The sequence below is a fragment of the Parasteatoda tepidariorum genome, chromosome 10 (assembly GCF_982258835.1).
Source record: "Parasteatoda tepidariorum strain Cologne lab strain chromosome 10, Ptep-v5.0, whole genome shotgun sequence".
Classification (NCBI taxonomy): Eukaryota; Metazoa; Arthropoda; class Arachnida; order Araneae; family Theridiidae; genus Parasteatoda; species Parasteatoda tepidariorum.
The window spans coordinates 89,303,047-89,330,619 of record NC_141764.1 but is presented as its reverse complement, the minus strand read 5'-3'; the positions used below and the strand labels follow the sequence as shown (position 1 = coordinate 89,330,619).

Below are 27,573 nucleotides of genomic sequence, written 5' to 3'. Positions count from 1 at the left end.
ACAAAGTAATTACAAAGTAAAACACTTCGATACTTACGCATTTTTGATGTTTCTAAAAGATTATTTAGAGAATCAGTTTGTAAATTTAGAAGTGTTTAGGTTATGCGATTTCTCATACATATCATTGAAGTTTAAAGCTATTTGAGGTCTAAGGGACCGTCAGTAAACTACAAACGGAAATATGTTTTTGAACACTATACAAAAAAATGTAGTATTAAATTTGCAACTTATAACTGTTACTTTAGTTATTATATGCAAAAATGGAACAAAATTTAGTAAACCTTGATTGAATATTTATGAAGATATGAACATTTTTTTAAATATCGAATTTTTTTGCCTTACCTCTCATTTTGAAAACATTTAATAAAAGTAAACAAAATTTTTGGATCAATTTGAAATTGATCTCAAAATTATTGCTATAAAGCATGTGAGAAATATTTGCTAAAAACTGCAAGATATGTGTAATTAGCTTTCTTATATTGCCGACTCGCAGAAAAAATTATCAAAAACTTTTTTCTTAATTTTGTAGTAAATCAGATTTAGCAACTAATGATAAAAATCCGATTTGAATATCTCAGAAATTTAAAAAGTTTCAAGCAATTTTCTAAGTCGTTTTCTTACTTTTTAAAAGAAAGCTCAAAATTATACACATGTATAATTGTATACGTAAAATACACATGTATAATTTTATACAAAAAGAATAAAATTATATACCTTCATAAAAGTATATTTCTTCTTTCACATGTTTTACTTCCTAATACCATCACACTTTGTTGTCGAACCATCATTAGAAGGATATTGTTTGTTAATTAATCTTGTTAAATAATACAAAATGAAATTTATGGAAAATCCCTTATAATTTTGATCTTTCCTAAGAAAACTACATAAAAAACTGCTTGAAACTTTTTAAATTTTTAAGATATTCAAAATGGACTTTCTTTATTAGTTGCCGAATACGATTCACTACAAAATTAAGAAAATATTTTTTGAATTTTCCCTCTCATGCGCGTAATAAAGAAACTAATTGCTCATACCTTGCGCAGTTTTCAACAATTTTTTCTCAAATTTCGAAGCAATAATTTCATAATCAATTTCAAATTGATTCAAAAAAATTTTTAAAATTTTATTGAACATTTTCTCTATAAATATAAAGATAGGTTTAAGAAATTTTGAACATTTATTGCATATAATAACCAAAATAATATTTAGAAGTTATAAATTTATTACTACATTTTTTGGTATTCATAAGGTGATCAAAAAAAAATTCGTTTGTAATTTGCTGACGGTCCCTCAAGTGTCAAAAGCTTCAAACTTCATTGATATGTATGAGAAATCGCATGATCTAAGTATTTCTAAATTTATAAACTGGCTATCTAAGTATTTTTTGATAAATATCAAAAAATGTGTTAGTATCGAAGTGTTTCCATTGCTTTGTCCAACCCCTGTATATAAGGCTTCACAACTTATCTTGGTTGGTTATACACCGTTTTCTATAGTAGTTACGGCATGGACACAAATGTCACTGGTTTGGAGAAAAAAAGGTAGAGGCCAACAAACAGCTTCTTTTCAAATTCCCACGTTGATGGCCAAGCACAATGAATACGCAATATTTGTGATACTTAATATTATTGAATAGATCTGTATTAAGTCTCTATCTATAAATAGCTTTGAGATAAGAAAACACAGCCATGACACAGTCATGTGGGTCAGTGGTACAAAACATGGATAACAAAACACAGCCATGTGGGTCATGATAGATGTCCAATTTTCCACACAATTTGTACAGATTTTTACTATACCTAACCATACTGAAAAACTCTGTTATGTACGAAGATTTCCTGTATGATTTTGTTACTGAAAATTTTCTGACATTGGACTTTTCCTGTCGCATACGTAAAATCTCCGGCAACTTTTAATCTAAAAATCTTCTGCAATTTTTTCACAACGTTTAACAGAAAAACTATATGAATATAATTCCTGAAATATAGTTCTACTTGTATTCTTTTACAAGTAGAACTATATTTCAAGAGTAACTCTTTTCCAAGCTATTTGGTTCATTCAGATAAAAAAAGACACATTGTTAATTTAGTTATCTATTTTATACAAATTCATGAATTTTTTTTAAAACGTATTTACCCTGATTCTTGTAAACTCCGCATAAAGTACTATTTATGTGCGAAAGAAAGAGTATTTTATTCAGGGTTAGGAAATAGATTTTTCCTTTAATATAGCCAATATTTCCGCAAATTATCTTATGTAATTATCCCTACTAACGGAAAAATATTCATATAACGTTAAGCTTTCCCTATATAATTAAGTTATTCGAAATATGCTGCAGCTTCATCAAGCAACTAAATTTTCAGAGGCTTTAGTGGTTATTTTATTCGAGAAAATCGACACGCAGTCCGATAGGGGGTTCTGTCTTCTCCATCGCAATATGCGAACCTTTTCATTACACTGTACAAAATTCAGGATCAAATTACGGTATAAAGAACCTGCATTTTTGGTGCATCATCCATAATCCGTCTTACAGTAAAATCCATTTTATTGTAAAATATCATACCATAATTTCTGCAGAAATATTTATTTAGTTATAATGATTCTGTGATTTTAAGGTAATTATATAATATTATAGAAATTACGAGATATTAAAGTTTATATTTCGTAACATGCTCGGGTAAAAAAATTATTTTACGGTAGTAAGTACCAGAGTGCTGGTTCTTTTTACCGTGATTTGATACGGAATTTTAAACAGTGTAGTATTTTAAGCGAAAAATTTTCGTCTTTGGATTATAAGCAATAATAATTTAAAGATTTAGACTCAGCTTAAGTTTATATACGAAATTCTGAGTTCAATAAAATATTGAAATTAGTGAATCATTTCATTATTCTATGATTTTTATCTTATTTAATTTAATCATATTGTTTTTTTTTCCATTTTTACTTCTTATTAAATAATCAATTGAATTATTATTTTTCAGGTTGACAGCGTTGAGTAGTGCGGGTGAGGAGGAGACGGGCAGCAAGAGTCCAGCACTTACAACCGCCCAGCAAAGCCCGTCGGCGGCCCCTCAGACGTCCAGTGGCCCCCCGCTGCAACGCCCACCACCACTCTATGACTATGAAAGGGTGAGGCACCCCCATCCAAGCATGGCCAAGAAGAAGGGCCCCGTGGTCCCTGTCGGGAAGGGGCCCTCTTCGCTCTTTCTCTTCAGTGAACGCCACCCTATACGGCGGATCACAAGATTCATCATCGAGTGGCCATATCCTTTTGATGATTCATAATTTCACATTATCTAATAAAGATAAGTACATAATTTAATTATCTTTGTTTAGAGCCACAATGGCTCAGGGAATAGAGCCTTTGCCTTCCGATGTGGTAAACCGGGCTTGAATTCCAGTGATGACTGGTCAATACGAATTCCTCATCCAGCTTGCACCGACCACAGTGCTGGCGTAAAATATCCCCAGTGGTAGACGGATCATGGATTTGAGTCCCCTTGCCGTCAGGCTAACCATGTGAGATTTTCGTGTTTTTCCTCTCCATGCCACGCAAATGCGGGTTAGTTCCTTCAAAAAGTCCTAAATGATGGCAAATTTCTCCCAAAACTTTATCCAGGTGTTCCTTTGTTTTTTGGATTGGGTTCAAAATTACAAGATTACTGTGTTGAACATTAGTTGTTGTAAGTCCAAGAAATCGGGTCGGATGTTCAACGACGGTTATAAAATAAAATTATCCTTGTTTTTTATGTGCTAAGTTATATATTTTTCATAAAATTTTAATTTCATGAATAGGCAGTAAATTGAAGTCATTAAAATTCAAATGATTACAAATTCTAATATCTTATCATAACTTAAACCATTTGTTATCCAGTAAATCATTTAGTGTAAATGGTTTTTAATGAAAATTACTTTTCGCATTTGAATGTCAAAATTTTATTTTCTGTGAGAAAATGCTCTCTTTTAAAAAAATATTTCCTTTCATTGATGCATCAATCGTTTAGATTGCATCATATCTTCCATTTGCAAACGCAAGAAATTCCTGTAAAGATTGTATTGAATAATTACTAAAAAGAAAATAATTATAATAATTCACACTGTTTGTAAACTTTTTCAGTAACATGTACAAATAGTGTAGGAATGCTTACACACATTACAAACATTTAGATGATTATAAATAAGCAAAGAAATCTTCAATGAAAATCTCCCTTATCCTTTGCATAGTGATGACTTCAGTGATTCATACAAAAGTCATTAAATAAAACAGGAATCACAGTTAGAGTTAGTAGGGATATCTTATGAAATGCTTGTACCTTTTCAATAGCTTTATGCTTATTTTATCTTTCGTTTTTGATTCATCCTTGTTAAAAGAATATACCAAAAAGCAAATAAACTACGAAGCAAAGCATTAAAAATTTATTTTGAGCTTGCATAAATGATTATATGCAAAAGAAATGCTTACATTTATAGTTGTATTGAACTTGTCAAGAATTGCTTGCCGGCAATATATAAATTCCGTCATCAAATTGAAAAATTGAATTATCTGCAAATTTCTCTGACATCTTGCAACCCTCCCGAATAATTAGAAATATCTCCAGTATTTTTAAATTTGTCTGATAACTTCCAAGCTTAGAACAATCAGTTCATACATTTTTGGCTGATTAAATAGACGAAAAATTGCTTAATGAGACTGACTGAATTTTCGAAGACTTATTGAAATAAACTTTTAATGAAGATATTTACAATAAGCTCTCAAAGGGTCGGGATAACTTGGTCGGTAGGGCACTGGGCCCATGTCCAAGAGGTCGTGGGTTCGATCCCTGCCAGTCGAAGACTCAATCCCCGTGTAGTAAATGGTGACTGATGCACGTTAAATCAGTCGGGTCACAAAGTCCTCCATGTTCCAAAAGCAAAATCATACCTCTGGGAGTACTTATCCAGTTGTTTTCTTGTCCTCTGGATTGGGTTCAAAATTACAAGGCTAAGGAGTTGAACATAAGTAGTCGTAATCCAAAATTGGGTTGGCTGTTCAACGACGGTTATAAAATGAAGGAAAAGAAACGAAAATAAGCTCTCAAAACTCTGGGATGTGAAACAAACCAGGTATATTTAAGCGATGAGTAATATAGTTTTTAATTAACCTAACTAATCTATTTCTAATTAGCCTGAAGAACTAATGCTGGTACTTAAGTTCAAAAACAGTTTTCAGTCTTATTGTGTTATGCTCGACATTTTTTTCATTAATGCAGTCTTGAACTGGGTTGCTTTTGGTCTAGAATGCTAGCATCCCAGTATCAAATGCAAATGATGACTGATCAACTTGTCTTCCGTTTCTGACTAGCGGCAACAACAGTACTAACCAAAATATATATCCAGTAGTGGACAGATCTGGGTGACAGTTTTCTTGCCGTTGAAAAAGTAAATAAAAGTAAATAAACAAAACCGTGGGAGACTATCGAGAATTTTCTCTCCATTTAACGCAAAAGATGATTATTTTCCCTCGAAAAGGCAAGTTTCTTACCGTGAATTATCCAGTAGTTCCTTAGTCACCTGGGTTAAGTTCAGAATGACAAGCTTACAGAGTTAAGCGCTGATACAGTCCCAAATCTGATCAGCTGTTCAATGCATCTCAAAATAAAATAAAATGTAGTCTGGCTTAAATATAACCCTTCTATATACACTGAAAATGTACCAAGTGTGGCTTATCGATAATAATTTTACAAATACATCAAAATCATTAAACTTCATGTTACTGTTAAAAAATGCACCTAACGGAATAGTCACGGTTCTCGCAACTAATAGCTCTGTTAAACAAAATCTTATCTTATTTCTGGGATCTGTAATTATTCATAGTTCCTCCCAGTTTTCAGTTTCCTGAAAAAGAATATAGTAAAAACCATTAGTAAAGCTAAAAATATTCTCAGAAATTTCCGTTTTGAAAAGGAAGAAAAACAATCAACTCCTTTAATACGGAAATCTACGTACAAAAGAAACAAAAAAGAACCTTTACGTTATTGATTTTCAATTATTATGCTTGCAACGTTCACGTTTCCCGGAATATACATTCCTTTTTAAACGGAGGATTCTCTTTTGTCTCGTTTTCCATTTCTTTCGTTTTCTTTTTTTTTCTGTATCATCCATGATAGGAATAAATTTTACGTTAGCCAATATATATCTTTCTTACATATTTTATTCTTATATTTCCATAGAATGCGTGAAATATGCTTTTTTGCGATATGGTTGTTACTATATCCAAATCAAATGGGCAGGCGCAGCGTGTCTTTTCACGTTCTGTATGGTTTCATTGAAGATTTTTATCTTTTTACGAACCTTTTTAGCCCACTCAATCATATCGAAGAAAAATATTTTAAGTACATAAAATAAATGTTTTTCATGTATTTCGTGAGATAGAATAAATGAAATTTAAATGTAAATACTTCTTGAATGAGTTCCAAAACTTTTACTTCGTCTGTAACAGAATTATTGTAAAAGTTGAAACTTAATTATAAACCTCAATCAGTTAACCTTTCCATTCAAAACAAATGAAAAACGAAATAAAAGCAATCGTGCTCTAAGCAGTGCAAATAAAAAACTTAAGTGGACAGTCATTAAAATGCACATTAAAATTTAAATTAGGTAGTCACATTAGGTTCAGCGGGAGTGTTTTAAAATATTTGAAGATAATAGCATAAAAAGTGATTTGTAATGAGTGAAACTCTAAATAAGAGACCAAGATAATTTCAATATTTGCTTAGTTAAACTAGAACTATAAAATATTATTACTGGCACATTAAATGTAAATGGCATAGTTAAAAATTTAAAAAAAAAACAATTAACAAAATAAAAACTATTGAACTTGCCTTAATGTTATTTTGGATTGTGTAATAAAACATTTAACACTGTTTTTCGAAGCTCAGTCGCCAAGGAAAATAAAAAAGTCATAGTTTAAGTGCCTTACACTTGAAGCAATGCGATGATTTTAAACTATACATAAAATCTTTCAGTGAAGAATTATCTGGGCATTAGATCAGACAAATAACTTAAATATTTTAAAAGTTATTAAACTTTTTAAAAAATCGCCAATTTGGCGATATTTTTCTACCCAGATGAAAATTATCAAAATCACTGTCAATCACTGCAAATTTTTATAGCTCAAGTAATACAACATTGGAGTAAGTTTTTAAATAGTAAAAAATTGGATCGCAAACGCTTTCCCTTTTAACAAAACTGGGGGTTTTCTCCATATTGACGTTTTAAACCATTTTCGAAATAAGCGTAGACAGCGCTGGGGTTAGATAGGCTAAACTTAACCTTGCAGTTATGAGTAACAGTTGTAAACTTACAGCAGTTATAAAAATAGCATATTATTCGCAAAAGAAGAAAATCGCACCGAAAAAAAACTGAGATATAAAGGTATCTTTGAAGGTCTTCCCTACACGTAATGCTATTTTTCCCTGATACAATTCCCGACCGCCGGTATGCCGTCACCGACTCTTCCTTAATACAGGGGGAAATAGCTTGTTGTGTGGGGGAAATGGACACACACGTGCTTACATAAATCATAATTTCAAATTTTTTGACCTTAGTCTTCAGAGCACTATGCAGAGAAACAAAACATATTATAGGTTAGGCTTTATTCCTTATACCTTTCCTCCGATTTTTTCATTAGGAGACATTTAGCACTTCCCTTTCGTCCGTATTTTTGCGATGTTCACTAAGTTTTCACCACTCAAGATTGCCCTGAATGTCACACTACGCTTATAACATCTGCTTATTTAGCCAAGAGCTAGAGCTTTATACCAGCCATTTCTCCATTCTTGCAATTAATCGAGTATTGTGTCAAAAATGAGTTAACGCAATTGTTACAAGCCATTTTTTAAGTTTGTTAAATCTATGCATGGTATTGTATATTTCGGCAATATTAAAAGTTAGTTTTGACGAATCATATTTTATGCGCACAAGTTCATCATCTTCCTTTTTATCAATAAAAAAAATTACAAAACTTCTATGCAAATCATCAATGACTTTTGTTAGTTCAATGACTTTATTTTTATTCTCCTTCATGCGATTAAGACACAACAATGTGTGTCACAGTAATACTTGTATATAAACTTGTTTGGGTGTAGCTGGCTGTCTATTCTTAAACAGATTGCATATCGCTCATCTTTTTACTAACAGTAGATTCAGATTTGCGCCGTAAACAGTAATTTACAAACATCTGATTGCCTATAAGCACTTTATTCAACCCACTTGACACACGCAACACTACGAATTATACTGTCAACTGCACCTTATCTAATGTCATTAAATTTTACTATATGACAGGAACTTGCTTTTTTCGTAATCTTGTGTTTCCGGGTGTGATTTAATGCTTTTTTTTCTAACAAATTTTCGATTTTTCTAATTTCTATGCACATATATCAGATATACAGATTTACACATATTTCAGACATATTTCAGATTTTCAGACATTACACATATTTCAGAATTTATCTTCGCTGTTTTTTACCTCTATGTTCCTAACTAATTATTTAAAAAAATCTACTTGAATGTGCCCATCTTTTCCTTATTCCTGTTTTACTCCCCTATATAAAATCTATATATATATTTCTCTTACACGGCACCAAAAAGCAGCCTCATTACAACTCCCCGAATGGCAACGTTAGAAAATCGACCAATGATTGCTGCTAAAAATGTCACATGGCAAATCTATATGAGGTGGCTCAACATATAGCGCTTTTAAAAACGGAAACATTAACCAGAGTGAGCATTATCAGGTTGTTCAATTCAGGTTCATGCCCTAAAAGCATGATAATATTTAATTTAAACTGGCTCAACATATAGCGCTTTTAAAAAATGAAACAATAATCAGAGTGAGCATTATCAGGTTGTTCAATTCAGATTCATGCCCTAAAAACATGATAATATTTCATTTAAGCTGGCTCAACATATAGCTCTTTTAAAAACGGAAACAATAACCAGAGTGAGCATTATCAGGTTGTTCAATTCAGATTCATGCCCTAAAAACATGATAATATTTAATTTAAACTCAATTAGGAATTAATTAATTAATTGAAATGAAAATGCTTTAAAAGGCCGCTGTTGAATTGATATTTTTCTACTGGGAGCTACCTAAACGTCTAAAAAACGTCTAAGTGTTTGTATTGAATGAATTGAATTTTTTGATTTATGAATGAATTTATTATACACATTTTGTTGAATTTAGGTGAGTAACTGCAATATTTGATAATTTATTTTGCTAATATGTTTCTCATTTAGCTAATGTTTTGATTTTTTCACCATGTACAATTTAAATAGCTAATATACTTTTTTAATAGCCAATGAGAACATTGATAGAATTCTTCTACATAAGTACAATACTATGTCTTTGATGATAAAATACTATGTCTTTGATGATAAAATACTATGTCTCTGATGATAATATACTATGTCTTTGTGCTAGAACATTGTGTTCATTGGCGAGCGAGCGCAGCGAGCCATGGTTCACGACGTGAACCACATAGGATTGCGTAGCAATTCTCGTGAGTTGGCGAGCGTTAGAGAGCAGGGGGCGGAGCCTCCTAGTATATTAGAAAGCTGAAAAGTCTTATAAGATGAAGCATTGGCTTCAATGTTCACGCATGGAAAAAACACTTCTGGTAAAATTACTGCACTGTATGATAATGACATTTTTGGTAAAAATAAACCATAAATCTTGTATTAAAAACCAAAATATACGGTATTTAAACTATTCATTTGGTAATTTTTCGGTTCGTATGATAACGGTTTACTGGAGAATCAGGTTTTCAAGGTTATAGTTCCTGTTATCACACTTTTAGTAAACAATACAAAACTGATATGTAACTTTAACCAAGTAAATGGCTTTCATGCCATGCTCTGAAGTATTATAGTAAAATTACCGAATTTTACCACATTTACCAAATTTTATCAAATATTTTATAATTATATTTTATTGCTTTTTTTGTATCAAAATCATCACTAAAGCTCTTCGGTAAGATTTACAGAGCTTTTTGGTGATTCCAGAGAGGAATAACACGGTAAATTTTACATTTTCTGGTAGGTTCGACCATATTTTTTTCTCAGAGTGCCAATACAAAATTTGAATTATCATCTGCATGACCACTCTATTCAGTTTACGCAAGTACAAAAAATGCTTCATAGAATCTAACTCACGAGGTTTAGCATTTTCAACAGACTCTAAAATCAATCATAAGCTGATTAAACTTTATTACAATAGTTATTTATAAAAGCATATTATTGATCTACTATAATAAATGCTTTCTTTCACTAAATAAATTTTACACCATTAAAATATATTTTTAAATGAGAAAGTATGGTTACTCACTCTGAAATTAGGGGTAGCACAGTGAACTTCGTCCATCATTTCTCAACATGAAATTTTTAATCTATAATTATGTAAATCATTTAAAATATACGTGTTTTTTTATTTCTATGTAAAATTAAAATTTGTTTTGAAAGCGCTTATTTCTTTTTCTTCTGTTTTAAAATTTATTTGGAAAGTTTCCTTAATTTTTACATGTTTTTTTTTTAAAGAAAAAGTTGGCTCAAAACTTTTATTTCGTATTTGCTTTGTGCCAAAGTCCACATCCAGGAAAGACAAAAGAAATTGTTCACCTCTCATAATTAAAGTATTTACAATAGCTCAAATGCAAAAATGTGAAGTCCGGTAACTCTTAACACACTTTTAATTTTCACCACCACAGCTATTATAAATCACTTTAATGAGTCCACAACAAAGAAAAACGCCGCTTCTGCTATTGTCTTCTTTCTTCCATTCTTTTTCCTCTTCCTTTTCTGTATAATCGTCTGACTGCTCTTGTATTGTGTCAATAAATGTCAAGTAAGAGCGTTAACGCAAAAAACGTCGAAAACGAAGTAATAAAGAACCTCGATCGCCTTCAATTCTTAAATAATCCTTCCCTTATTTTTCTCTCTTCTAAATTTTATTAGAGTTTATTCTTTTAATAGCTTCCATCCGACCAATCTTCTCCACGTTTTCCGAAAAACAGAGCATCCGCAACATCTCGTTTCCATGGAAACCAGCATACCCTCTCCCCCGCATTGTTTGGGGATCTAGACGACGCCTCTTAAAAAGGATCTACCATGCGTTTGTAGGTCATAGGGCAAACCAACCGTCCTAGATATTTGATATATTATTTTTTTATTTCGCTCCTTACCCCTAACAACTTCTCGAACTGATAAAACGGAATTTCTTGTTTTATTTCCTACACAGGAGTTAATTTTGTTTTATTTATTAAAAAAGTTGTTCTCCTCGTGAAATGCTCGTTTTTACGCCTCACTTTCAGCTCATGATTTTGAAATGATAGAATTTTATAGCAATCTCTTACAGTTAAATAATTAAAATATTAATTTACTAAACAATTTATTAATTCGCAAGGAGTTCTTTTCCATAAAAATTACTATAAATCATAGTATAAATAATTTTAAATTTAAAACAGAATTCCATCTATCATGTAATTATAATTTTAAAATTTTATAACAAATAAAAATATTATTTTAGCAGTTGTTTTGTTTTTAAAGTAATGAAAACAAAAAATCCTGAATCATCTAAAACTGAAAAAGAAATTAAAAATCATTATTTATTTTAAAACCTAATTGTGTATTCTTTAATTGTTAGAATATATTCCATCATTTCTTTTAACGTTACAAATGCATATAAAATAGCTTATCACTTAAACTCTGCGTATTTATTTCGACTATAATGTTTTAATTCCTAATTCAGCCATTATTATTATGATTATTAAAATTCTTATACTATTATTATTATTATTATATCTTCATCAAAATATTATTGTTATTTTTATTTACTACTACTATGCTCTACTAGCTATCACTAGTCATTATTAAAGTATAATAGTCTTACAATCTAATATTCTTGTGTAAGCAGTATTTGCATTCATAGATCAAAGATGTCAGGCATTTCGACAATACTCAGACAGTAATCTTATATGTTATTGAAAAAAGCAATACAATAGCTAAAATCTTCAAATAAATATCAATATTTCTCTTTTATGTAAAAGTATACAGAATTTGTAAAATTAAAAGGAACGTAAGCCTATTTCATTTCTTTAAAGAGCCTATTATTTTTCTGCAAAAAAAATTTGAATTTAAATAGAGAAAGCTTATCTTCATTAAAGATAATTAACTGATGTTTTCCACTTATATTAGGATTATTATAGTAGTTCCACGCATAGTAGGTATCACAGAAATGCAAGCTTAGAAAATATGTTTAAAAAAAGATCGTGTGTTTTTTTTAATAAATAAATCAAGCGCAACAGTTTGAGAATGATGATCTACACCTACGACACGTGATCATGCATGTTTCCTTTCCTGAAGTAAACTAATCAAATCTTGAGAAACAAAATTTTTACTGTTCGAATCGATAAAAGCAATTTTCCTTTATGTTTGTTTATTTAATTTTTTCAAACTCGAATATCTAATATATAATTTTAAAATAAGTATTCTAGGGAAACACGAGATGATTTAATCACTGAGTAAAAAGCATGGTCAAAACTACCAGAATATGGTAAAATTTACCATGTTTCTGGCTGTATGGGACCACCAAAGAGATCACTATTTTTCACCGAAACGCTTTGGTAGTGATTTTGATAAAATTAACAATGAAAGATGGTTTTGTAACATCTGATAAAATTTGGTAAATATAGAAAAAATTTTGCAATTTTTATCATGATACCTTGCTAATAAGAACTATCATTTTAAAAATGTGTGCTATTAAGAACTATTATTTTGAAAACCAGAATCGTGGTTTAACAGTTACCATATGAACGGAAAGACGACCAAACGAATGGTTTAAATACTGTATATTTTGTTTTTATTAAACAGCTTTTTTTTTACCAAACAAGTCATTAAAATTATAAAGTCATTAATACAGGGCGGTAATTTTATCAGATTTTTTTTTCCGTCCCCTTATTAGTCCCGCAGTGGACTGATCGTAAAGACACGGTTCCCAGTAGAACACCAAAGTCAAGCATCACTGGCTGTGGTCAGTAATCGGGTGGATGACCACTCTGACCAGCCTGGATAGGGACCAAGGGTGCACGATATCAGTCTTCGTTAAACGGCTCTAACGAAAAGTGCTCAATTTCGCGCAGGTCGTCGGGCTAACAAAGCAAGGGAGCCATCCCCTTTGCAGAGGATCAAAATTGCGATGGCATGTCTTCGGATCATCGTCAGGGATGCTTCCAAGACCGTCACCAATAGCCCATTGTGCAGCTCTAGTGCGACGTAAATAAAGTAACTACCTATCGTTCGCTATTAGTTTCTTAATTACGCATACTTCAATCATCTGTATTTTATTATTAACTGTTTGGATAAGAAAAAGGACTGAATTTCTACAAGAATAAAATGTGTAAGAATCTTCTTAGAAAGTTCACAAATGACAAAAAAATAATTATTTTTTGTAATACCTTGCAGTAAATGCTTTGGGCAATATAACACATTTTATCTTTTTTAATTAATTCATTAAAACATTTTTAATTTGTGTAAGCACTAACAACATGCTTATTTAATTCCATGCTATATTTTAATATTCAACTCAACTACTATTATTATTAGAACTTGAAATAACGGGATGTATTCTACAACATTTATATGAGTACTTAAAATAAAATGATAAACAATATCTAAATATAAATATCTATCGTAACCTTGAAAAAAGGGCTTTTTTGTCGATGATTACTGTAAAATTTCAATTAAAAGATTAGAAAATTGCAGATATTCTGAATTTGAAGTAAAATGATACATAAAGTAAAACATTTGAAATATTAAAGTATGATGTCCATGACGTATGAAGCAGTCCATGACGTATCTTATGCAAATTATATACTACTGAATAAAATCACACTTATATCTATACTTATTAAAAACAGTGAGAAGTAAGTCTGACCTTTAATAATTACATGTTTTTAAATTATTGTAATTTTAAATTAGCATTTTGTTCAATACAGATTATACGTAATTTCTTGAACTAATTTTAACTGAAATAGATGTGAAACTTACGGAGTTAATAGATTTACCGCAACAAAACCAAATAAGCAAACAAAAAAAAACACATTATTTTTTATCATTTTTTATCTTTTTCATCGCAGCAATGGCACGGCTTTTTCCCACCCTCCAGTCTAAGAAATCCCCGCAATGCAAAAATTGAAAATTCTTTTTATTATTTGTACTCCTTTATTACTTATTTTATTTTACTTTGAAAAATAGCAATCAAATGCTATCGATTACAGTACTCACTAATCTAGCAACTGTGCCCAGAGAATGTTTATGGAAGACGAGTTAATTCTCTCCCGTCACGATTAAAGAGTTTGAGAACCATTAAGGCTATCTTTAATTAAAAAGTAATTGGAACCGGGATAGCCTGGTCGGTAGGGCGATAGGCCCATGTCCGAGAGATCGTGGGTTCGAACCCCGCCGACCGAAGACTCTCCTTGTAGTAAAGTGACTGATGCACGTTAAATCTGTCGAGTCGCAAAATTCCTCCATGTTCCTATAACAAATCAATACCTCTGGGGGTACTGGATTGGGTTGGAGATCGATCGTTTTCTGATTCAGATGAAAATTACGATCTGTGGATGAATGAATGGGTCCGCTCTATAAGCGGGTGCGACGTATGGTGTGGCGGAAGTCGAATTCTTGGTCATAGATGGCACCACTGAAAAATAAGAAGCGCGCACTCTGCATTAAATTTGCTCGGTTTCACCAAGCAGGCTTGCTCGCGTGGCAAGTAGCATTAGAAACAACAACAACGACAAAAAATAATTGAATGCTGATACTAACATTTCATTTGACAGTTACAACTGACATTTGCAAAGCATCAGCATGGAAATTCATTTTTTAAAGGGAAACAATTAGGATTACTTTCTATTCCTTTATTTCTTCATTTAGTAAAGAAAATGTTTTTGTTTGTTTTTTATCAATTTCTAGATAAAAAAGAAACACCAATATTTACTTCAGTTATTATGCGTATTACTGTTTTCAACAATTTAGATCGTATAAGTTTCCAGTCTGGGTAATATTTTATTTTATAACCGTCGTTGAACAGTCGGCCCAATTTTTGGGCATACTACTACTAAAGTTCAACTCCGGAGCCTTGTAATTTTGTACCCAATCCAGAAGACAAGGGAACTCCTGGTTCAAGTATCGGGAGAAATTTGCCTTTGTGGAGACTTTCTGATGGAACTAACCCACGTTTGCGTTACATGGAGAGAAAGACCATGAGAACTTTCCATGGTTAGCCTGACGGCAAGGGGACCCATGATCCGTCTACCACTGATGATATTTCACGTCAGCACTGTGGTCGGTGCTGACAAATTTCTGACAGTTTCGGTTTATGTATGATCATGTTGCATAGAGTACTTTGTTTTAGCATCTGGAGAGCGTAGTATCTATGCAGCCAGGAAGCGAAAAGTATTTGTACTGGTGAAGAGCTGCGAAAGTTTTCCCATTAATCGATGAGAGATAGAAAACAAGGGTTAATGAAAATTAAAGTAATTACAATATTTAATATAGTATTAACATCTATATTTTCGTTTTGTTAATAATGTTAAGGAAGGTATTTATAATAATTTCATATATTATCCTCATTATCAAAAATACTTATAACTAATAATACTAATAAATTCCCTATCGTTACCATAATTTTAATATTAGTATTATTATCATTATTGTGTCATTATGGTTGATTAATGTGCAAATGTTATGAAACTTTTAAATTGAAATAATGAACAATAAAAAGGTATCAGTCCTTTTGACCGCTGTTTTTTTTTTTTTTTTCATATTTTTTCTCTCTCGGCTATTGTGGTTGTTTTAGTTTCGTTTCTCACTTTTTTCTTCATTTTTCATTGGATATTTAACGTTTTATATTTCAAATCATTTTCATTTCTTCTCATTCACGTCTGGCAAGACTTGAATATGTGCGCCTATTTTTGAGTGATTAAAATACGTCGATTGTTATTTTCAATTTTTATGTTTTTAAAGCGAATGTCAATACTCTTAACAATCGAATTCGTTTCGCAACTTTTAATATAAAAATAGTAATGTTCTTTAGATAAAAAAAAATAATAATAACGTGCTTATTTATTTAAACTGTTTCAATTAGTATTATTAATTTAATTGGTTTTACGATTAATTCAAAATTGCTATTACCATGCTGAAATATGCATACCATATTCCCTAACATTTAAGAACTAAATTATTTTCTTATTTAATTCTTTTTCAATAAATAAATATCATTAATATAATCTGTAATCTTTTTATACCACAACTTAGAGTTGAGTGCAGAATGAAATCTATATTTAGAGATTCCCTCTACATCTGCCTAACGCACCAGCATAGATTTCGAAAACCATTATGTGATTACTGATGCTTTGATTTCGATAAAATTTGCTATTATTTCTCCCGAGTTTCTTTACCGCCAACACATTTGAATGCGTAAGGCTAAGAAAAAGAGCTTTGGCATTAAATTTAATTAATTAATAACCAAGACATTTTTATTTCCAATAAGCTGCACAATCGGTCCTGCCGATGAGCAGACCTATTGCGTTCTCCAGAGGTGGTATCCACTCTTTCAGGACCAGCACAATAGGTGAGATACCGTTGGCCATGTTAATTTGGACGTCTAGCTTCTGCCACACTAGATGGCAGCACCGAGACTCTATTTGGATGCTAAAGTGCCCTAGGAATTTAATTTTGCCGGAAATGCCAAGAGCCAATAAGGCACTCCAGGGATCTTTTACATGCCGCATAATCATGCGACATTGCCGCTGAGGATTTTCAGCATCCCGAAAATCCGGTGTCTGGGCCGGGGATCGAACCCGCAGACTTGGGCTCAGAAGGCCGACGATAACCAAGACATGGATTCCTTAACTTTCCTAGGCGAAAACTATTTTAACAAATTCATGGCACTCGCAATTTTGTTTTGTTGGTGGACTGAAACTGCGGGGCTAAGCCAACCGGTTGAGCGTAACTGTGCTGCCACATCTTCCGGCTGATTTTTCTAAATTTATTAATTTATATGTACACAACAATGAATCTCCTTCTTTTCCTTCGAGATTCATCTGATTTCATATTTCTGAAATGAAATATTTTCATTATTTATCGAATTTAATTCTTCATTGAAGTTGTTCCTATTGTTTAATAACTGCATCACTCTTGCTTACATCACATTGGGAAATGCATCAACTGCGCCAATCAACATCCTCTTCAACTTATAGTTAATACATCAATCAACTTCTACAACGGAATTTTCACATAATCATCCGACTACTTCAACAAACCAAAATATTCCTTGGTAGCCATTATTATTAATATTTTGATTTTGTTTTTATTTTTTTAATGTATTGAAGAGAAATTATTCATTTTAAACCTTTATTGTCAAAGGTCCAAGCAGTGATATACATTCTATCAATTCAAACTCTAAATTCAATTGTTATTATAATTATTAATTTTTACATTCTTAACAATATCTTTTTCAACATTATCATCAATATCATTAAAATCATCAACATTTATTGATATTGGTAATAGTAATAGTAGTATTACTAGAACTGCTACTAGTATTAAAGATTATAAGAATTATTAGATACAAAATAAATGTATTAACTAAATGTGATATTTATAATTAATGGATAATTGGTTTTTAAATGAATTAGGTGCTAATAGAAAAAGTGGAACGAGTTCTAGCTCTTAGGTTTAATCAATACAGAAAGTAATCATTAGTAAACGCTTTGAAAAAGAAAAATACAACTAACATTTTCCTTACTTTGATGCCAATTACAAACTAACTCTTTAGCTATTTTTTTTTTCCTATGTATCGATGCTAATTTAAAAAATACTCCATATCAAAAGCTCAAACAGTTAATTAAGCGAAGATCGAGTAATGAGGTTGAACTTATGAAATTAATTTTTCTCTTATTTTCAGAGAAATTAAATTGGAAGATATAATTTAATGAGTATGATTTTTCCCGTAATTGCAATTAAAAGAGTTTAGATCGTTTCTGCATATTTACAATTTGTTTCTGTAGCACGAAGTTATTTAAAGTTGCTTGTGGTTCTAAGGTTCCGTAATCGAATTATAGAACGGAAAACTACAACAACATACTTAAAATAAAATTTCTTTTATTTTGTAATCGTAGATGTTTTAACTTCATTGAACATCTACATTATTTTTATACAAAATACCTATTATATTTGTAAAACAAATATAATGATATAATGTTTCAAAATTTATTGCTTACTTTCAGTAACATGTAGATAAGATTTAATTTTGGTAAATTAAAAAACAGCGTTTCATAATAATTATTGGTCATTTTATTTTAGCAGTTAGTGAAAATAATTGCAGTACAATATCGGAAAATTACAGTAATTACTGTAGAATTTAACGAAACTTCTAATTTTTTTAAAATTATCTTTTCATATAATTTTTATCATCAAATACTTTTTATTTAATGTCATTATGCGTAACTTCGATGATTTAAATTCTTCGATGACCATTAAAACAGCTTCAGAATTTTATTTTAAGATTAGAAAATATATTTACCAGTTACTTGGCATTTATATAATTTCTGTTCGCAGTTTCAACTTTGAACATTTCCAATCATAGAAACTTCTAGAGCTTAAATTAGTAACGTATCATCAAACAGAATAAACCGATTAAGATTTCGAAAGCAGCAGAGAAATTAAAAATGGCAGCATAATAGTTAAATTTTCTTTACCATAACATTTTATGTCAGATGTAATTTGTTTTTTCTATTATATTGAATGAAAAGTTCAAAATTTTCGTAGAGTTCACGCATTAAAAGACAATATTTTTAAAAATAAAACGTTATAATAATTTCTTGTTGCATTTCCTAAACTTTTCATTTTTATAAGTACATAAGACTTTAACAATAAGAAGATTATGAATCTTTTAGTATGTATTGATAGGTGAATTAAACAGGCACATTATTTAATAACTTCTCCAATGTGAACATTTATAGGACTCATATTTAGCATTTGTTCAAATACTACAAAAGTACAGACGGTAGTTAAAGATAACGGTAGTTAAAGACATTAAATAGCTCAATCCATCTAATGGAAATTCTAAACTTTAGGCAATATGCTGAATGGCAGATGAGAAGGGAGTTGATGTTGAGTTTCATAATCATTTAAGTACTCCTACCACTAATGAATTGTAAATAATTGCTAAGAGTATCATTTTATTTTATTTTTCCCATTGATAATTAGGTCTTAAAATCAATGAGATTAAAAAATAAAACAATTACTATTGACTCATTAGCACCTAGCGACACTCTTTACGAACAGTGTTTTTTCAAAGAAATAAATAGTGAAATTAACTTGATTTTATTATCAACTTTGATAATAAAATTATGCTTATTATCAACATGTTTTTATTACCGAATTTGGTTTTACAAATTAAAGTGCTGCATCTTCTACAGAATGTTTATAACTGTCGTTGAACAGCCTACCCAACTTGGGATGTACGATTTTCAACTGATTTTCACCTGCATTTCTGATTTTCAACTCCATAACCTTGTAATTTGGAGCCCAATCCAGAAGATAAGGGAACTCCTGGATAAATTACTGGGAGAATTCAACTTCGTGAAGGACTTTTTGGTAGAACTAGCCAGCATTTGCTTTACACGGAGAAGCAAGCTACAAAAACATCCCATGGTTAGCCTGACGGCAAGAGACTCTCACCCATGATCCGTCTACCAAACAGGATATTTTACTTCAGTACTGTAGCCGGCGCGAACCGAGCGTGGAACCTGTATCTGCCAACCATCACTGGGATTCGAACTCGATTCCCCTCTTTGAGTGGCGAGAGCTCTATGTAATAAAAAAACCTTGCTAAAGATTTATTTGATAGTGGAAAATTATTGGGATTAAGTGTAAACGAACTTGACAGCTGCGCATCATTTTCCATTAAATTAACTGTAAAGTTTATGGTAAAGGACATTTTTTTACCTTTACGGTTTGAAACCATTTACAACGAGTATGGTTATAAAACCATATGTATATAAAACTACACTGTTTTTAACCATTTACAACTAGCATGGCTTCAAAAATGTTAAAAGGAAAATCAACAGGACATAGGAGCTAGGCTTTTCGTTAGGTACTTGGCATTGGAGAGTGCGTGACAAAAGTTGGGAAGGAAACTGAAAACTCGTCAAATGTTGAAGGAAATGGGGGAAATATTGAGGCGTCAATTCAGGGACTCGAACCTCAGTTCTGTTGGTCAAGAGACAGGCAGATTATCCCTCTTTTCTATAATACGTAATCTGTTGCAAGGAACTAAGTGGTTTCATTAGGTGGACTTAATTGGTGCAATAAAATTCTGGTTTAGCCGTATTAGGTGGAAGCAGTTAATGAACAGTTTGTCTTATAGTTGACATTTTGATTACAGTTTTATTTATGTTTATTTGACTATTTCGTTCGAATATGGTGCACCGATAATTAAATAAATAGTTATTTAACCATTTTTTCTGAGAAATTTCTAATAGTGTACTGTTAGCTGTTAGATTATATGAGTTAGTTGACATGTGTTTATCTACCATTAAATTATAATGTTGTATTTTTAACTACAAAAGTGTTTGTTTAACTATTGTATTAATTATTAATTTACAAGTAGTGTTTAATTTTTAACCATTTTGCTGAAATTGTCAGTTTTAGTTAATTGAATTAATTATAGTATTAATTATACAGTTATCAATTGTAGAATTGAATTAATTGTCCAGTCTTAATTTAAAATCTAAGGGAAAAACTGCAGCTGACTGTCGCATTTTACTCCATTAATGGTCACATTTATAAGATAGCGAGTTGTAAAATGTAACAAGGTTAAGAAAAACTCATTTATTTAGTTTGTAAAATCGTTTTACTATATTTTTACATAAATAATAAATATCTAAGTTATTCCATTTCTCTTTGTTATACTAATATGGTACAGCAATCCCTTTTTACATACCATAAGGATAAGGTTAAAGGTAGAAGAGTTTTGTTAATTCCCCCCCCCTTGTGCTACACTATTACATTTCAATTTTGCACAAAACTTTCGACAGAAAAGCAAAATTTTTCCCTATATTTTCTAATGGTTTGTCTGGTGTTAAATGATATGAAGAAAAAAAAGTTTACTTTTTATTTCAGAAATTTGAAATAGTGTTACATTTCACTTAATATTAACCCACTGGAAGTTATGAGAATGTTTCTCCCCAATACGTTACTTCCCTATCTAATCAGAACCGTCAGTGGGTTAAAGCATATGTTTTATTCATTTGAACAAACGCATGGTATCCCATTTAAAATAATCTTTATTTTATTAGCAAACGCATTTTCATAGCTAAGACTTATAATTAAATCGTAAACAACTTTAAGAATTGGATATCTGCTAGTATCGTCACGGTAGGTAAATCGCGGGATTTGTCGATTCAGAAACCAATCAGGTGCGGCACACGCGCGTGACATCGCGTACAGGCATTCAATTAAAATTGATTTAAACCCTATGGTTAGCCAGACTCACTTCACTTCTTCTCCAGTTTCAAGTACCCAATTGGCCTTGTACTTAAACATCAAATTGTTTAAACATGAGTTTAGTAACTATTCATGTTTTTTTTTAAAAATAAAAAACATATTTTATAAACATTTTGTGTAAACATATTTATATAAAATTTTTTATAAACATATATATCCAAAATGTAATTTTTTATTTTAATCATTTAGATTCAATATTTTTATTATTTTGATTCGATGCTCTCCTCTTTGTCTAAGTAAATTTTAAATTAGATTTTTTACTGTTGTTGCTTCTGATCTTCGTATTGGTCAATCTAAATTTAGAATAAATCCATTAACATCCAAAGGAATGAAACAGAGATTAGGTTAAATAAATTTATTCAGCGAGCAACTATAAATCTTATTGTTCTTCCATTACCTTTTGTGTAATTCTACTTGAATAATTTAAATAATATTTATTAAATAGTTAAAATATTACTATGAAATAAAACCTATGATCAATAAATAATTATTTTTTGTTCACTGGGAAAAAATATGGTCATAACTATCTGAATCTGGAAAAATTTTCCGTGTTTCAGGCTCTATGGGAACAACAAAAAACTCTCTGTTTTATACCAAAGTGCTTTCATTATGATTTTGATAAAATTAGCAATAAAACATGGTTTTATAACATATAATGAAATTTGATAAATGCAGTAAAATTCACTTACTGATACCGCAGTGTTTCTTATAAAAACTATTTATTCGGTTAAATTTACTTAACAATTTCGTATTTTTTACTAAATGTATTGTAATAAGAACTATAATTTGGAATACTAGTAAACCGCTACCATGTGAACAGAAAAATTAAAAATTAATGTTTTAAATATTATGTATTTTGGGTTTTATCAACAGAAGTTTTGTTACTATACAGTTTGGTAATTTTACGGACATACTTCTTCCGTGTTAAATTCTTAAAACAGTAATAATTTAATTACAACCCCGTGTCTATTAAATTATTTTAATAACTGAAATATAAGAATGACCGTAAGACTCATTTGATATATTTCTGTATTTTTTTAAAAAAGGAATCCAAATATATTATGTTAGTTTTACTTAATTTTTATAGTTTTATTTAGAATATTAAAACTATTATTTATTTTTACAGCAATATACAATTAATATCCATCTCAATGCATCCAAATATCAATTAAAATTGCGTATGCCTCTGGAAATAGAATATCAAACCTTTGTAATCAATAATATTCATACGAATTTCTAAAACAAGAAAAAGAACTCACCAAGTACTTTATGTTCATAAATTAATGTTAATATTTTTAAAAAATAAAATTTACTTTAACAATGTGAAACTAATACTGCGTTGTATAATATTCTGAATAAATGTTTCTTTTTTCATAAAAACTTATTCAATATATATTGCGTTTTTTTTATTTATCATTCTTAAGCTTCAAAATTATTTCTTAATTTATTATTGATTATGTATAAATTAATTTTATTATATTATATTTCGTTTTAACTTTAACAGAAATATTCATATCTTATTTAGTATTCATTGGTTTTGACATCGAAATAAACTTGCGAAACTATTAAATTATTCGACAATGCATGAAAACAATATAAGTGATTTATTTAAATACCTTTGCATTAAAAAGATATCTAGTATATATTAAGATTATTTTCATAACACAAGTTTTGCAATTATTTTATTCTGACGCTTTAAACTAAAAAATAATAATTAAATTCCTTTTGTTTATACAAATTCACGTAACACATATTGTATTGCCTTTAAAGTCTTTTTTTTTTTTTTTTTTAAAATGCCGTATTAGATGACAGGCAAACATTTTTCTTTGTAGGTACTTGTTTTTTTTAATCTACTTCTTCTTTTTCACTATTATTACTATCATTATTATTTTTATATTCATAAATTAATTCATCTTAAAAATTGTGCTAGATATCTTAAATTCCTTTATTACTTTATTTTCATGTAAAATCAGTACAATATGTTACTGTATTGCACAGAATTTAACTTTTTATGAACCAGAAACTGTTTTTATCTCAACGATAGTAAATGTCATTTAAATTCAGAATTGAATTATTTTTCAATATTTTTTAAAATAAATTCTATTTTTGTTTCGCAGTAAACTAAAAAAAAAAATTTCAAGTTCCTACAAAATATTGTACATCAAATCTAAACCCCATTTTTTGTCGGAAACTTAACTGAATGTTATCGTACACCTGGATTAATTAAGCCCTCCCTTATTTTACCCAGAATTCAACTCTCCAGCGCTAAAGATGGCGGCTTTGGACCCTTGCCATGGGCCATTGATTGGAGCCGGTTATAAGCGCGAAAACTTTCGATTTCGGTCCAGCTAACATATCTTTGAGTACCTGGCAGATGGACTCTAGGTATATTAATCGATTGAAAATATCACCAGGAATGATACATTTTTAACTTTGAAATGCTCATGAAACGTTAACTTTCCACATTATTTCTTTTATACTTGAAATTAATATTAATTCTTGAACGAAATCACGTTGCATGGGAAAGAGGCGCTTTCAACGTTTGCTTTCGTCTCTAATAGCTTATTTGCATGTTTTTCTAACGTTAAAATTTCCCATTAATTCTTTTCTCTTAATGACGTGATCGATATTTGTATTCAATTTCTTAAACTATTTTCTTCCTTTTAAGTATCATTTTAGTAAATTAATTTCTTCTATTTTAAAATAAACTAAAGTTATTTAAAGTAGATAAAAGTGTATACAATTTATAAAATTAAATTTTATTAGTGCCTCATTTAAATTAAACTTTCAGAACATAATTTCTGAAGTAAATACTAGAACTTTGGTTTTGATTTTAATAAAAATTATCTTTAACATCTTTACATAACGTTAGGCCTCCTTGCATTATAATAAATATTGAAATCATTTAATTTTCATGTAATTTTGGACGCGTTATTTATTTATTTTTTCATTTACTTCGTTTACTGAAAACTTGCAAATTTTCTCACTTTTAAATTCTCTTTTTTTTAAAGAAATCATATTAATATGAACTGTAAATGACATTGCTGTAAATTTTATTCAAGTATTCAAATAATGTTAAGGCACATATTTTGACTATTTCTTTCATTTTCTTCTTGTGAGTCACCAACACTGTAAAAAAATTACGGTAATGACGATAGAAAGTACCGACTTTCAGAATGCTGGTACTTCTTAGCGTAAAACCCATTTTCACTAAAACATGTTACGGAACAAAAACTCTTCTACGCCATAATTTTTACTGAAATAATTACACTAAAATCACTAGATCAATGTAATTACATAAATATTACTGTAGAAATTACGGTATTTTACGGGTAAAAATGGATTTTACGAATCATGCACTTGCAAGTGCAGGACTTTATGCTGTAATTTTATCCAAACTTTTTTACAGTGAACTTAACATAATTGTTACAAAAAGACTATTATATTTTTCAGTTCTTTTTTTTATATTGATTAAAAAAATTGCAATGTTATATTTCAATGTTTTATCACCTCTATCGTATCTTAAATAATCTACAATACTTACGCAAACTTATGATTGTTAGAAAATTAACTTAAATTTGCTCAGAAATTTAATTCTCTACTCTGTATTTTAAGTTTATGAAATTTAATTATTTTACTGTTTAGTATAATTTTATAGAAAACGAAATCTGTGGTAGCATATCTGTGTTAACGCGATACAAACTGTTCGGATCTTTTAATTGAATAATTTTAAATTACAATATAAATAACATAACTAAAAGTTTAACGACAAAGAACTAAAATGATTGCGTAGCATTTATGAAGGTTCATAACTAAAGCAAGCCGAGGTAAAAGTCCTTCAGTTAAAACATAAATTATCCGATATACATTTCAATGTTTTTTTCATTTTTTATTGACAACAATAATTGGCAAATATTTTCCTTTGTAGATATAAGTACTTGTTCGTCTTAGTCTACTTCTTCTTCTTTCTCACTATTATTGTTATCATTATTATTATTATATTCAGTGGATAATTCCAGGGCAAGACGCGCTCTTAATGATTCTAATGGATATAATTGAATATGAAAACAATTATTAATATATTTTTAGTCTATTATTATTTCTGCAGTCAATTATTATTTCTATTATTATAGTATATTTATTAATATATAAAATGTACTTTAACTCTTTCAAATAAAGCACTAAAAATGAATACCCCGAAGCAGCAAAACATATTAATGAAGCAAATTTTTCAAGTACCAAAAATAATAATTAAATATATATTTAAGCATAAAATAAAATTAAATATATTTTTAAGCGTAAAGAACATAAATATAGCACAGTAACACAGTTAATTATTTTTAGATATTTCTAATCAAGTAATGAAATAAATTTATCATAGTTTATTTTCCTAATTTACCCAAATATATGTTTTACGTGCAAAGAAATACTGCTTTGTGTATAAATAATTCACTTATTTTCCACCCAAAAGGCTCTTTAGAAATATTTTCACCAATTACTCAAATATAAAGGCAGAAATATTAGATATTCCTTGAGATTCTTCTTTTATTTTTGTCTGAATTCAAAATTTTATTTTGTTACCGGCAATCGATGTTGGTATATTTTGCTTAAATGTGATAAAATGTACGCAACTAAATTCATTAAAAGCATTTAATTCATATGATTTAACTCATTATAGATTAAACTTGTTTGATGCATTAAGGGTAGAAAATGCCATTAGCAGATTAACTATTAATTTATTACAATCAAAGCAACAAATTAAATACGATACATTGCGTCATTACGTAGATAAATGTTACATAAGAGCAAACATAAATCACACTATTTTTATTATTTTTCAGAAACAATAGTCATTTGAAACAATTTTATTGATTAACACTGCAAATGACATTTTATAGAAATTTATAGCTAAGTTTTTGTTGTCAATTGCTTTTCCCCATTTCTCGATTAATTTGCTTTGATTTATTTGGAAATGTCTTAAAAATTTTGTGCTTGATAGTTTCTATCATTTTGTTTAAAAAATTACACATCTCAACAAATTGTTTATTTTGTTAATCTTATAAAGACAAATTACTTATAAAATGTTAAAATAAATGTTGCATGTTTATCATATCATATCTTTACACAAGATATTGATGATAATTTCAGAAATTTACTTTAAAATATACTGATCTTTAAAAAAAAATTATCAGCATTTTTTAGATAGACAAAATTTTAAATTATGGTATATAGTAATAATTATGGGTTTATTAAAACAAATTTAAAAATTCTTTAAAAACGCTAAACTGGCTTTAATAAAAAATAACCAGTTAAAACTAAATTTTGCAAATTATTTCAGAACGGAATGAATCTACAAGATTAGCAATAATGAAAATTTCAGATTTTTATACTGTTTATGTGGAATATTTTTTTTAAAATAAATAAAAAATATCTGATAATTTCATCACCTTTTTAAACTATCCATAGTATGCAAGCAATATCTTTCTAGGTTTAACACTCATGTTCGGCTCATATTAATCATAAAATGTCTATTGGATTTGGTTAGCAGTCAAACAAAAACCATCGTCAATTATTTAAATCATCATAGACATTCTGAGTAACATGTTTATCTGAAGAATTTAATTTTTTAATCATAAATAGAAACGATTACGTGTGTTTATCCATGGTTAAATTCTACTGAAATTAAACATCCATTTATAAAACTAAACTCTTAGAGTTTTTAAAAGAGTGAAGAACTTTGTAAGTCTTAAGACTTTTTTTTATCGAAAGATGAGTCTAGGTGCCTGGCCATAGTTGGGTAAATATTGATGCTTAAGTCTTTTTTTTTCAGTTGTTTTCATAAACCATCAACTGATATTATGAATATTTGCTGTTCAAAATGAATCCATATTTTTATCGGTACTCATATATATAACAGTCAACGAAGTATAAACAATATATAAAATAACATATTAATCATTAAAG

The 27,573-nt window shown here is 29.6% G+C and overlaps 1 protein-coding gene across 1 annotated transcript in view; it reads left to right on the top strand.

Moving 5' to 3' along the window:
• Nucleotides 1–27,573, top strand: part of LOC107438207 (voltage-dependent calcium channel type A subunit alpha-1) — a 668,849-nt gene that overhangs the window by 451,768 nt on the left and 189,508 nt on the right. Inside the window, exon 3 of the mRNA XM_087153325.1 lies at nt 2,982–3,263. Coding sequence (XP_087009451.1) covers nt 2,982–3,263 — 282 coding nt within the window. The remainder of the gene's footprint in view (nt 1–2,981; nt 3,264–27,573) is intronic.